General features: G+C 40.6%; 1 protein-coding gene across 2 annotated transcripts in view; it reads right to left on the bottom strand.

Moving 5' to 3' along the window:
• ifngr2 (interferon gamma receptor 2) overlaps positions 1 to 14,836 on the bottom strand; it is a 49,071-nt gene extending 34,235 nt beyond the window's left edge. Inside the window, exons 1-3 of one of the 2 annotated variants that reach the window (XM_047050228.1) lie at positions 14,491 to 14,836; positions 5,918 to 6,029; positions 4,359 to 4,510 (exon numbers count right to left, since the gene is read on the bottom strand). In XM_047050228.1, the coding sequence (XP_046906184.1) occupies positions 4,359 to 4,510; positions 5,918 to 6,029; positions 14,491 to 14,557 (331 nt within the window). In that variant the 5' untranslated portion in view covers positions 14,558 to 14,836. The remainder of the gene's footprint in view (positions 1 to 4,358; positions 4,511 to 5,917; positions 6,030 to 14,490) is intronic. The other variant, XM_047050229.1, reaches the window with a different exon arrangement.
• Between the last annotated feature and the right edge of the window lie 330 nt (positions 14,837 to 15,166).

Here is a 15,166-nt window from a genome sequence, read left to right as displayed (position 1 = left end):
TTTCCAAAACGGAAGCTATGTAGCCTTAATTAGCTTCTGTTACCTAGCAACCTAAGATAATACTCGTACCGATGCTACTACTTGCTAGTGTTACTTGTTAGCCTACTAATTGTACATTTTGAAGCCATACTGCAGTGTTTATCATATAGTTTTTGCCCATCGGAAAATAGTTGGTTGGAATGTTCAGAATCACACATGTGCGACGCTACGCTGTGGGGCCCTGCTTTCGAACGATCACATATGTGCGATGCTACTCCAATATCAATATACTAATACTATGTACGTAAACTACATTCCACTTTCATTTCTGTACAGGTGATCCGACCACCATCACAAGCACTGTGTCCCTTGGAAATTATGGTAAAGTTATGAATGACCGTTTATAACAGTGACAATAATGGTATGAGCCATGGCAACCCTAAAGGCTATGCTTTGAAGCAAAAGTATGACTTAAAACGTTTGCATCACCAGATGCCATACCTCTAGGTGTCAACTCTGGTCTGGTGGAGGAGAACCCATAGGGGCCCCCGGAAAACAGCTGGCAGCCAGGCAAGTGCAAATATAAGACACCCAAAAAATTACTCAAACCATTGCCATTGTAAGGCATACCTAATTGTAAGGTATACTTAAGTTGTTCTGATCGTGGGGGGAAACATATTTGTCAAAACAACAAATGTTGTCTTACTAATGCTTTGTATACCCCATTCAGCTGTACCATCTTGGGCAAAGACCAATCAAGGTAACATTTGTTATGTACATCAATGTTACAGCTAATCTAGAAGAACCACAGTGTATGCCAATCATGCAAACTCTTGTAAACTTGTTTTACTTGTCTTTAATTACAGACACATTACAGGTTATGCTCCGGAAGATGGAGACATTGGAAGAGAACCAGCGAGAGGCTCTCCTGTTCAGGCGACCACAGGGCAGACACACTGAAGAGGTGCCAGTGATGGACCTACAGGTGGCCCAAACACAGGCTGAACTTCAAGACCTTGAGGAGCGCCTTAATGTGCTGGAGTTGCGAAAGAGAGTGGTAAGTGTTTGGAGATCCCATAAACTATGGCTTACACGCATTCAACGTTCACATTGGTGCTGACAATAAGTTCATGACTTCTAATTCCAGACGCTGTGATGAAGTGGAAGACGGGACTGGGAGAGAAAGCTGTGGAGCTCCGCATAGAGGAAACACTCAAACACACCCCGGCAGCCCATTCAAAACAAGCAAGGTGAATGAATCATGATTGCAGCTTCCATATCCAATCTTTCACATGGCTATGACACAAATCTAGAATCACATAATATTTTAATTGATGATGTATATTATTTTAGATTTGATTTTTTAAGACTTGTATAGCCCCTTTTCACACGTGCGATTATGTTAATCGAACACCAACTTATTTTGTGCTTCCTTGTCAGGGCCAACAGACAGGACTCGTAGCGGGGACTGGAAAAAAATTTAATTCATTTTTTGCACTTTGTTTTGCAGTGTTTTTTCTTTGCAGTGTTTGTTTTGCAATGTTTGTTTTGCAGTGGCACTTTTGATCACGTATGTATATATTTTGGCCATTTTAGTTTTTATTTTAAATGTTACATGCATACTTTGTGCATTGTCATTTTAGTAGACACTCTTATCCAGAGCAACTTACAGTAAGTACAGGAACATTCCCTGGAGGAAAGTAAGGTGAAGTGCCTTACCCAAAGACACATCATTTGGCAACCTTCTGATTTAATAGCCTGATTCCCTAACCGCTCAGCCATCTGACTCCCCTTTAGTATAGGTAGACCACATATTTAGGATTCCTATATATTGAATGTATATACCTTCATGCCAAAGTAAATTCCTTGTCTGTGCAAACTTTCATGGCGATTAAAACACTTTCTGATTCTGAAATGCTGCCTCGTTTATGATTTAGCTTGAGTCAGGCTACACATCACACAAACATATTCCTCCTAACGTTGGCTATCTATTATACCAAAACAAGTAGCCTTCTGGGCTAATGAGGTCTGCATATGAAATATAGGTTACTTCATAATTAAGTAAATTATTAACGTCGCAGTTACGGACTAGCAACGTCACAAAATTAAGTTGCTAGGATGTCGCGGTTACGGACTGGCAACGTCACAAAACAACGTTGCTAGGAGGTCGCAGTTACCGACTGGCAACGTCGGAAAATAACGTTGCGACGACGTTGCGGTTACGGACTGGCAACGTCAGAAAATTACGTTGGTAGGAGGTTGCGGTTACGGACTGGCAACGTCGGAAAATAACGTTGCCACGACGTCGCGGTTACGGACTGGCAACGTCGGACAATAACGTTGCCACGACGTCGCGGTTACGGACTGGCAAAGTAACAAGATGACGATGCGGCAACCTACTGGCGCCCCACAGATGCACGGTCCCGCAAAGACGTTGCGGCAACGTATGTTTGGTCATCGCGTGACGTTGCGACAACGTAAGGGCAACGTAAATGTGTTAGCTGGGTTGGCATTGTCGTGCAGTTACGACAAGTAGCTAGCTACAAGCACACCTCTCGGTGTTGTTCAACCTGTCAGTGTTAACTATATTAAAATCTCCCGACAAAACCACATATTCTGCATCATATGGAACAACTGCGGTCCTGTGGGTACATAATTACGTATTGGTTTGAAAGCATACGCCATAGGATGAACAGGGATAGGTATGATGGGTCGATTTTCTTCCATTTTTATTGCAGTTTGGCGGGTTGAAATTGAGCCCAATGACGTCAGATGTATACGTTATTTAAACATGGCGGCGCCCAGTTCTTTTTAAGTACATCAATTACACACTAGAGATTTCAATTTTTTATAGAATATGGCATACAGTTTTATGTTATATATTTTTTTATGCCATTAAATGTATATAGCATTATAATATCACTGTGTCTAATCGCAGTTCAGTTCCACCTTAAAGCCTGTATGTGATTGCTTACACACGCAATGATACACAAATCACATACAGCTCAACTTAGCAACAAGAGAAAACTTAATTGTTTCAAGCACTCGCGCCAAAGGGGGATAAGGGGAACTGAATTATCTGAAACATCGGCCACATGTATCACTGTGGTTCAACTGCCTGTTTCGGCGTATAAAATGACTTTTTTCTTCATGCCAGTATCGTACCGTTCCTAAAAAGCCAGAACCTCGGTAGTATACCAGTACCGGTATACCGTGCAACACTACTATATACACTTAATGAACGAGGTGCAGTTAAATGCCACCTCTCAGCCAACAAGAAAAAGCAGAAACACCAGCAGCACCAATCCTTCCACCCCAAATTGTTATAAATTGATTTGCATTTTAATGACTGAAATGATGATTTGACCCCTCTGCAAAACATGAGTACTAAGGTACTTTGTGGCAAAACCCTTGTTGGCAATCACAGAGGTCAGACGTTTTTTGTAGTTGACCACCAGGTTTGCACACATCTTAAGGGGGATTTTGTCCCACACCTCTTTGCAGATCTTCTCCAAGTTATTAAGGTTTTGAGGCTGACGTTTGGCAACTCGAACCATCAGTATTTGACGGTGGGGATGGTGTTCTCGGGGTCATAGGCAGCATTCCTCCTCCTCCTCCAAACACGGCAAGTTGAGTTGATGCCAAAGAGCTTGATTTCGGTCTTATCTGACCATAACACTTTCACCCAGTTCTCCTCTGAATCATTCAGATGTTCATCGGCAAACTTAAGACGGGCCTGTACATGTGCTTTCTTGAGCAGGGGGACGTTGCGGGCGCTGCAAGATTTCAGTCCTTCACAGCGTAGTGTGTTACCAATTGTTTTCTTGGTGACCATGGTCCCAGCCGCCTTGAGATCATTGACAAGATCCTCCCGTGTAGTTCTGGGCTGATTCCTCACCGTTCTCATTATCATTGCAACTCCACAAGGTGATATCTTGCATGGAGCCCCAGACAGAGATAGACTGTTGTCACACCCTCACCAAGCTGCTTGGCGATGGTCTTGTAGCCCATTCCAGCCTTGTGTAGGTCTACAATCTTATCCCTGACATCCTTGGACAGCTGTTTGGTCTTGGCCATAGTGGATAGCTTGGAAATCTGATTGATTGATTGACCATATTTGCCGTCAATCTGTTGTGGAACATCTTCGGTCGCTCCGACATAAGAACAGGAAGCCTAGCGGAACTCCGCAGATTTCCGCAGATTTTCAGTCTGAATAACCGCAGAAAATGTGAAAAAAATCTGCGTATTCCGTTTGGGCCTGCTTATGTGCAACTACACCACCAAAACCCATGCATATACAAGAAAATGTGTTTTTAATAGTCCAGTGTAGTGACCACTATGCGTAAAAGGGTTAACTAAAGATATTTTAGTTACATTACCATAGCTGTAGGCCTGGACTGCAGCAGACTTTCTCCATCCATCCAATGCATAGACACGCAGCATCACACAGTCATTCAACTTCAAAACTGAGGAGATATTGCAGAACGTGAGCTCTGTCTGCACACAGCCTGGTACTTCTTGCCAGTCCTCGCTATGTGTGGGGTAGAGTACAAATGTGGAGGGGGGAGGGATAAATGTGTCAACAGTAGGGTTGCAAATGGCTGGAAAAGTTTCAATTGCAAAACTGTATTTTCTTTATTTCATCCAATACACACTCATAGCCAGGGTCGGACTGGCTATCGGGAGAATCGGGAGATTTCCCGAACGGCCGGTCAAACAAACGGCCGCTACGGCCACGACACTATTCAAGAAAAAAAATCCTAATAGTTTACGCTCACTTGAGGACGGCCTTAATACCATTTAACTGTTTAACTGGAGCGATCCAAAATCTAAAGGGTCGGGGAGGGCACTTCCCCCGTGTAAACTTAAACGGTGCACTTGTTCGTCCATTTTACAGATGACCATTGGTCAAAAATCTATCGTTTTCCGGGTACAGCCAATTCGTTGGAGCTATTTTAGCTAACATCGTTGTTTCTTTAGCAAAGAAATGGAAAGGAAAAGAAAATTTGAAAAACAAAGAGCACAGCAAACAAATGCTGCACAATGTAGAAGTAAAGAATACATGTTTACGCCATCAAAAGACGGAGAGAGTTTAAGACAACATGTCTGAAAAGTATTTTATATTCCAGAACAAGTCAAATTTTGTTGATGTTTTTTATACAGCAGTATAGTTTGAGAGTGAATAAAACTCCCTCACTATTTGAGTTGTGTTCCATCTGAACTTGTTTTATTGACATTATTATCCAGTTAGGCCTATCTGAAGTTTTTTAAGTACACCCTTTTAATGTTATTTCCACAAAAAAAACATTTATTGGGGTAACATTTTAACAGATTAAAAAGATTGAATAATTTTGTTTAGTTACCTAAGTTTTGTTAGTTACATGAAATAATGCGATAATTCGATTACTTTTCAAGTACCTCGTCCATAATATGACTTTAAGGGTTTTCCAGGACTTAAATTTCAAAAAGTCAAATTCAAGTACTTCAAGCACTTTTCAGAAATAAAAAAATCAACAGTACAATACCAGAATTCCTGAAATACCAGGTTGCAGTTTAGCATGCTCTTTGAGGAGGTGTTCAAAATGCAAAAGCCCTGTTTTATCAAACTATAATAAATATTTATGTTTGAAAAAAGACAGAATTAATTCCTGAGATGTATCTTTAAAAAAACGATATAATAATTTAAGGAAATGTCAGTTATTTCCCCAAAAGTTTACATCTTGAAAAATTACAGAAAAAAAGTATATTCTAGTCAAGAGTTTAGTTTCACAAACTTAGATTAAGGCTATGCCTTCGACATTTGAAATTTGTTTCTAAAAACGAAAATAATTTTTCAGTGAGGGTCATTATTTCACTGCAATTCCACTGAACTCAACAGACTCAAATCAGCCCAGGTATGATACTGTAGCAGACAGCTACATAGTAGAAGACAACTCACATAAGGTACATAGCTGTGTACTTGACATGATGTAGGTGCTCATTGCCTCGTCTCCAACGTAGCGCTGAATCCACATGAACATCTTGTGGTGGTACAAGTTCATCTGACATTACTGAGGACAAAGAAAAAATGTATACTTTGGAATGTTTTTTTAAAAGCTCAACACATGCCTAGTCTGACTCTACATAATGCGGCGTTGATCTATATCTAAGACGGCAGTAACATTTGGGTAAGTGGGCCCTACAGACCTAGGACAGTGGTTCTCAACCCTGAGGCCTGTTCTATAAAGCGAGTTTACCGAATAAGCCAGACTTATGTCAGTTAGTCTAACTCATTTCTAGTTCCTTCGGTTCCATTAAGCTAGCTCAACGTAGTTTGACTTTGGTTATAGGGCTGCAACAACGAATCAATTAAATTGATTAAAATCGATTATTAAAAGCGTTGGCAACGAATTTCATTATCGATTCGTTGTGTTGCGCGATTATTACACCACTCATTAAGTCGCAGAGATGTTTGGGTATAAAAAAAAAAGAGCGCGGCGCAAAGCGGAGGTAGAGGAAAGACCATCGGAGAGACGTTGTTGAGTAACCTTGTTCTGAAATACATGGCGGAGAAATCAGTACGACCTAAGTCATCCAAGGTGTGGGAGCATTTGACACTAAATACGTCGAAAAGGTGTGTTAATTGACCAGGGTGAAGTTAGTTTCATATTCGACATTCATCTCACATTTGGAAGACGTTACTTTGCAGCGTCGCGCTAGGGACCAGGTGAAAACTACCCATACCATTTTGAAAAATGTAGACTTTTATAATATTTTTATGAATATAAAACCTCAGACAGACACCAGAGTATCTTAACAATGTCTGGTATACTTCCACAACCTTTACTTTTTCAATTAAGTTTCAAATAAAATTATAGAAAATCACTGATCTTTGAAAATAGTTTAATCCTCGCAAAACTTAAAGGTCACATGACATGAACTTCAATTTAGGAGGTTATTTAACTTATTTAAATTTAACTTGTTTAACTACATGCTCTTATGGTTTCTTCCCTTTAGCACTATTTTTTTGGTTGTTCACAATATGTACTTCTTGTTTTTGACTACCCGCAATGCTGTGGGGCTATCTTGTTGTTATTATCAGTGACCTATGCACTTTGTAAAGCTCTCTCTTGGAAGTCGCTTTGGATAAAAGCGTCTGCTAAATGAATAAATGTAAATGTAAATTTAACATTAATATGAGTTCCCCTAGCCTGCCTTTGGTCCCCCAGTGGCTAGAATTTTCGATAGGTGTAAACTAAGCCCTGGGTGTTCTTCTCCGCCTTGGAGAAAATGAAGGCTCAAACGCTCCGTTTGAAAATCTGTAGTAATGTCACAAGGAGCCTCTACACATATTTTCGCTGGAAATGCGCCGACACAACCTCTAAAAGTTTTGCATGTCTGCGCCAAACATTTCAGCCACCACTGTTTCCTTAACTTGAGCCAATACAAAGTTGGGCTTGCTGACCGTCTGAAATTAAATTCTGGATCAGTAGCCTACTCCTTGGTCCAGCTACAAACCTCGGACAAGTAAGTCAACTAACGCTATATAATTTTGTTGCTTGCGATATGGTTACCTAGCTTGCTACCCTTAGAATCTGGCTGTAATATTAGCTCTGCAGCCATCAGCTGAGGTACTGTCACTAATGTAAAGGTAGATAGCATCAAGTATGTGTGTGAATACACATTCTGTAACGCAGTGTTGTACGCTTCGTTGTTATGTGGCTAACGTTCTGCTGTTGGTGTTATGGCGAGCGCGATATCCGCCTTTCCCCACATTGAAATGACTGAGTGTGCAGCTCTGCAAACCAGGGTTAGCAGATGAGAATGGGCAAATTCGAGGTATCTTACAGCAACGGGTCTACGAGCCATTGCGATACATCCACTGTGAACATTAGCGCATTAGCTCTCCTCCTCATTTTGCATTTAAAGCTACAGACACAGAAACGGCGCGTTCTGAGGAAAGCTCATTGTGGGACTACTCGTGGTGGCTATAATTCTGCATCAAGGCTGAATTTCGGGAAAGAGACTTCAAATACAGTATTAGAGGACCACTAATTCCTATATAAAAGCATCCAAAAACAGCATGTCATGTGACCTTTAACTTTTTTTTTAACTGTGTCAAAAAATCATACATATACACCAGATTATTTTTATAATGTCTGGCCTACTTCCACAACCTTTCAATTTTCAAAAATGTTTTAAACAAAACTCAAATAAATTGCTCATCTCTGAAAATAGCATTAAATCCACCCTAATATTAATAACTTTTTCAAAATTGTGTGCCTGTTTGTGCACATTCTGAAGATGTTTTGCACTGTGAATTTGCACTGTCAGTTCTGTTTTTGAATAAAGGGTTGGAAATAAATGTTTTTTTGTTTTTTTTATCCGATTCATTGATTAATCGAAAAAATAATCGACAGATTAATCGATTACTAAAATAATCGTTAGTTGCAGCCCTACTTGGTTACTATGGTAACTTATGTTTAGAAACTAGCCTGGTCCGGGTCAGGCTAATTCAGGCTTAGACCGTGTTCTTGCTTAACCAGACGATCCTGTAACACTGAACCAACGGGAAAACGATGATTTACCCCAGACATTCTCATTTTCTTATTCGAATCAGTTCAATATCTAGGCTACATTATAGTAAATCAACTTAAATAGCCGACATAGGGTACAACATTTAGCCTAATGCATTAAACAATGATGAACATTGCTTGATATAGGCAACACACAATAGCCGTTAAATGTACTGGACTATGGTAGTTTGTGATTTCAAATATTTAGGCATCAGGCATAGGCCTATATCTCAATCTAAATTATCAGAGTATAATTATCATAGCAATATAATTGTTAACAGTAGCCTACAATTGCAAAAGGAACCTAAATCCATAACCTCCATTTCCTCGACACAAAAACCATGTAAAAAAGTTAGGCTACTGGATAATGTATTGATTAATAGTAGGCAATGTATTTTAAAGGATGTCAAAAAAGTCAATTTAGTTGTGTTTAGAGGATGTCTGTTTTTTAATCAACGAAGTAAAGGTCTTAAAAAGGTCCTCGACCTACGTAGCCTATCGTTCACGTCAATCATGGCGTGTCGTTTCATTTTGATGAAGCGGGGGATGAGGGAGCTGTCATTGTACACGATTTAAAGGGAACGTTTTTTCTGGAAGAAGTCACGTGGCCGTGTGCATTGCTTTTGCCGTGGTGGATTGTATGATCCATGTTTTACCTCTCGGGGTGCTTAAGAATAGGGTTCACGCGCAATCAGCTTGACTACTTAAATCTGACTTCAATTAGTAAGGCTGCGTGAGCTGAAAGTGGCCTTTATGGAACCGCTTTAGCCCGGCTTGGGACTTTAAGTCCAACTTTTTGGAGCTGCCTTTATGGAACAGTCTTCAAGTACCCCCTGTCCTGCATGTTTTCGATGTTTCCCTGCTCCAACACACCTGATTCAAATAAATGGTAGAAAAACATCTAAAACATCTAGGACGGGGGGTACTTGAGAACCAGGGTTGAGAACCATAGGTGGTGGGCCGAAGCCCCGTATCTGTTCTATAATTTAAATTGGGACTAGCTGGAATTTTCAAGTTGAGTTAATCATATTATTTCTAACGAGAAACCAGTTGTTGCCACCAAAATTAGTTGCACATTTTGTCAAAACCATCGTATAAAGTTTGTTAAACTCACCGGCAAACACAGTTGCCTACTAAATCAGTCCAACCAATAACACGATGTAATACTGGCGTAAGAACATTATTAACCAATCAGATGGAGTCACATTGACACCCGTTTCACCCATTACTCAGCTCATAGTTAATATTGACATATTTCACTGCTGCCGCGACAGCTCCAACCCATTGAAACGGAGACTTGTAAGTAATAGTTTGATCAGTATAAGTCAGTTTTAAATAATGTTCGTTTTCTAAACCGTCTTTTTCATACGTGAGTGATGATGTAAATAGTTTTAGTTTGCTAACGAGCCGTAGTTTGTACTATATAGTCTTGCCTACTGTTAGCTATGCTATTTGTTAATTACACCTAATTTCTGTCAAGTTTAATCAACGTTATTCACCTTGTACAGTATGGAGTCGATGGTACACTCATAAACCACGCAACACAAAACATTATAGTCTATGAGATATTTAATCATCAAGGGGGAAAAGGAAAGGAGAATGGAAAATGTGGATAGGGATATATCTCCTGAACACTTGGACCAAAGCCACAAGGCAAAGGTCGGTTAGTACACAAAGAGAATAACTGAGTCCTCCCTAGTCCTCTTCTACGGTCTTATTGTCAGTTTGTGCACTTGCAAAGGTTTGTACATGGCAGCTCATACACTTGGCAAGCTCAAGGATTGCCTCGGGAGCTGGTGGAAGTGACATCCAGTCGACCTCATAGAGCTCCCCAGTCATCTCCCAGCCATGATTGATTGGAGGAGGAGTGTCTGGGTAACACTCCAGGCTCCTCCTGTGCACTGCAGCCTGATAACTTGCCCGCTGTATGTGTTTTTGCAGACAGTCTTGATTTGGAGGCAAGTCCTGCTCAGAGCATCTGCCCGACTTAAACACTGCAGCCCTGGCCTTATTAATGTCCTGAGAGGTCACTCCATACAGGTCACATGTGAATGCCTCCAGTGCCTATTGTGAAACTCTCTCCTAATTGCCGAAATAGGTCGATGTATCCTTCTTTGGAACTTAGTTTTCGGTATGCCTTAATTTTCCCAACACCTTGCAGAGCACTGACTGTATCAAACCCTGTAAATGGATGGAGACCTACAAGGGCCTCACACTTCTCCTGTCCAAGATGACTGTGCAGCTTTGTGACATCCGTTATTTGATTTCTTTTTCCCCTTCGCAAAGCACAGGAAGCACAGGTTTGCATTATTGATGCGGCTACAAAAAGACAGTGCCAGAACAAAGACATGTGTCTGGGCTCTTTATAACAATGTTGGTCCAGGTTTTTGAAGCATGATCGGCATCTTCTTGGTTAGAGTCCCAAATAACAGATCTCACAAAACTACACAGCCATCTTGGACAGGAGAAGTGTGATGCCCTTGTAGGTCTCCATCCATTTTACGGGTGTTATACAGTCAGTGCTCTGTATGGGCTACAATGTTGAGGTCGGGCAGATGTTCTGAGCAGGACTTGCCTACAAACCAGGACTCACAGAAGAAACATATACAGCGGGCAAGTTACCAGGCTGCAGTGCACAGTAGGAGCCTGGAGTGTTAACCAGACATTCCTCCTCCAATCAACCATGGCTGGAAGATGACTGGGGAGCTCTATGAGGTCGACTGGATGTCACTTCCACCAGCTCCAGAGGCAATCCTTGAGCTTGTTCACTGCTCCTTTAAGAAAACGAATTGTGTCAGGGGAAAATGTACATGCCAAGTGTATGAGCTGCCATGTACAAACCTTTGCAAGTGCACAAACTGTGACAATAGGACCGTAGAAGAGGACTAGGGAGGACTCATTTATTCTCTTTGTGTACTAACCGACCTTTGCCTTGTGGCTCTGGTCCAAGTGTTCAGGAGATATATCCCTATCCACATTTTCCATTCTCCTTTCCTTTTCCCCCTTGATGATTAAATATCTCTTAGACTATAATGTTTTGTGTTGCGTGGTTTATGAGTGTACCACTGACTCCATACAAGGTGAATAACGTCGATTAAACTTGACAGAAATTAGGTGTAATTAACAAATAGCATAGCTAACAGTAGGCAAGACTATATAGTACAAACTACGGCTCGTAGCGAACTAAAACTATTTACATCATCACTCACATATGAAAAAGACTGTTGAAAACAAACATGTTTTAAAACGGACTTATACTGATCAAATTATTACTTTCAAGTCTCTGTTTCAATGGGATGGAGCTGTCGCGGCAGCAGTGAAATATGTCAATATTAGCTATGAGCTGAGTAATGGGTGAAACGGGTGTCAATGTGACTCCATCTGATTGGTTAATAATGTTCTTACGCCAGTATTACATCGTGTTATTGGTTGGACTGATTTAGTAGGCAACTGTGTTTGCCGGTGAGTTTAACAAACTTTATACGATGGTTTTGACAAAATGTGCAACTAATTTTGGTGGCAACAACTGGTTTCTCGTTAGAAATAATATAATCATCTCAACTTGAAAATTCCAGCTAGTTCCAATTTAAATTATAAAGTTGAACAGATACGGGGCTTCGGCCCACCACCTACCACTGCCGTAGGCAATATCAGTTAATCGGTTAAATAATCTGCGGAACCATCAAGATAATCGGGACATTACCTAGGATTGTCAGAAGGGCCGAAATCGGCCCGATTATCCTGTGGTGTGTCCCCAGCATAAGCAACAGACTTCTTGATCTGAAGTCAAATACTCTACCACTGGGTGACCATTCCTAAGTACAACGGTACTTAGGAATGGTTTGATGGACCCAATGCTAGTTTCCTCAAGGATCACAATCACTCTTGCTTAGAGACTTCTTGCTCTTGTTGGTTAGTGCTAACTAATTTAAACTGTTGTACTCGCTGCAAAATGTTTTATTTTATCAGAATGTTTTATTTTTACTGTTGCTTGCTTTTCTTCAGGTACACTTGCACTTATTCATGTTGTTTAATTGTAACTTGCTTAACTACATGCTCTTATGGTTCTTACATTTACATTACATTTACATTTAGTCATTTAGCAGACACTCTTATCCAGAGCGACTTACAGTAAGTACAGGGACATTCCCCCCGAGGCAAGTAGGGTGAAGTGCCTTGCCCATTTTGGTTCTGCCAAGAATCGAACTGGCGACCTTCAGATTACTAGCCCGATTCCCTAACCGCTCAGCCATCTGCCTCATATGGAACTTGAGTGGAACTGCAACCAGTTCAGAACCCAGAAGTTTTCAGAGAGTGGGAGTTCTCTCTTTATTAGACATTCTCTGGGAGAACTGCCACTTTCGGGAAACTTCCGGGTTCTGAACTAGTTGCAATTCCACAACTTCTTCCCTTTGGCACTTATTTTTGGTTGTTCACAATATGTGCTTCATGTTTTGGCTACCCGCAATGTTTTGGGGCTATCTTGTTGTTATTATCAGTGACCTATGCACTTTGTAAAGCTTTCTCTTGGAAGTCGCTTTGGATAAAAGCGTCTGCTAAAGAATAAATGTAAATGATAGACCTATGCCATGTCAATGTGTTTTAGTCAGGCCCAATGGGTGTAAAAAAATATGCAAAAACAAACAAACAAGTGAGCCACAGTTGAAGAGAGTCAGTGTTGGATATAGGTGGAATTACGGCCTGATGGTATTCATATTTCTACTCCCCCCTTTGTGTACTAGGTCTCATGTAATGTTTTTAAACTTTTAAATGCATTAAGTAAATGTTATAGCATGTGTGAGGTGGAAACACCACCTTTCGGGCAAAAAGACTGCGTTATACATAGGCGTGGGGGGAAATTCGATTAACATTTGAATTGGGATTGTATGCTAGCGATTCAGATAGATTCACACATTTATGAGAATCGATTTGTTATTTTGATTTTATGTATATTTTTTATATATTATTTTTGTGTGGATTTTTTACCAAAAATCTGGAAAAATTGTTAATCGATTCTTTATCAAATCGTGAGGTACCAAAAGTTTCCCACCCTTAGTTGTACATGTCCCATGCATCTTACATCAGGTGTCATTTGAATAGCTCAAACTATAATGAGTAATTCCAAAAAGAATTAACTGAACCTCTGCGATATGAAGAAATAGTGGAATTATTGCATGTCTGAGGTTGAGGACACATTTCATTGCGAAACACATTAAATCAGATTCAACAAAACATTGACGGGTACCCACATTGCCTCATATCTAGTAGTCTCGTTTACAAGGTGACATTAACACAGTGAAACTTGGTAAAAATGGACTTCCCCAAAAGTCAAGCTATGTGAGAAACTGGCGAGAGAAATTCTGACTTCAGATTAGCAGCTAAATTTAACGCTTGAATTAATATAAGACTTATATTCGGTCGTATGACCGAAAAGGCAACACAATTCATAGCTATCGCAATGGTGTCCACCCTTCAAACTGCACCTGTAACTCCCAAAACAAAACACAGTTCTGCTGAATATTAAGTCTAGCTACGGCAGAATTAGACAAGATTGAGTAAACTAGCTACCCTTACATGTATTTTAACAAAAATCTGCTTAATCTTCTTGGGTCAGGTTCGAACTAGTTCCAGTGGCAGTGTTGAAATTAAAGCCACGGTGGACAACCCTTCTTACTATGGAACCAACTTCAGCGTCATAGACTAGCCTACTAGATTCAAATGGCAGACTAGATGTTTAGCTTTAACATTTACCAGTTTGTTAATTTACTACCTAAAGTCGGAGAAAAATACGTAAAAAACCGCGAGGATAACTTTAGCCATCCTGGCTAAATCAGTAGCTTTGTGACTGGACGTTAGCCACAGCTAGCAACATTTTGTGCTCAGTGTAGTAGCTCCAGCCGTACAGTACTAGATGTCCAGAACTAGCCAGCTAAAACTGTAAGATCTGTAACGTTACCTTGGCTGATTGACATTACAATCATTGTCAGTGAAAGGCCACTTGGATAAAGCAACCTTAATTTCATTCCTGTAGATCAGTCAAACGTCATCAGTTAACTAGCCAAATGTCTCCACGCAAACTTCTTAAACTAGCAAAAAACAACAAACTCCGTCGCCCCACTACCTTCCTAGACCTAATCCCAAAATGTAACAACTTTGGGCCACACTGACAACCAATATTCTTCTTGGAACTCTAGCACGACGTAATAACAAACGGATTTAATGCAAGAGTGCCTATGATAGGAGGCCTAATGTTAGCACTCGGCCCAGAGAATGTTTAACAGGGGAGAACCAGGGCCTGTTTAAGGAGAGCCTGCCCACTCCCTATTAATCCCCGTTGTACCGAATTGTGTTGCAGTTCCACCAGAGTTCCACTGGGAGTGATCGCGGTCGAGTGCATGATGAATGGGAGTCTATGGAGCTAAACGGCTAAATTTGCCTCTTTCGCCTGATTGTTGTTGATAAATCTCAGATTTGATTATTGATTATTTGATTACGGGTCAAAAGTTGAATGAACGAGTACCTATGTCCTTTCTATTTCTTACAGGGTAAGTCGTTGTTGCCCATAACACGCTAGCATTCTGCTAACGAATGTTGATTGGTTAGTGAAGGACTGACTACGACCAGAGATCCCG

This window comes from Hypomesus transpacificus, unplaced genomic scaffold (genome assembly GCF_021917145.1).
Source record: "Hypomesus transpacificus isolate Combined female unplaced genomic scaffold, fHypTra1 scaffold_105, whole genome shotgun sequence".
Classification (NCBI taxonomy): Eukaryota; Metazoa; Chordata; class Actinopteri; order Osmeriformes; family Osmeridae; genus Hypomesus; species Hypomesus transpacificus.
Note: the sequence above shows the minus strand (reverse complement) of the source record. Positions and strands in the feature narration are given on the sequence as shown.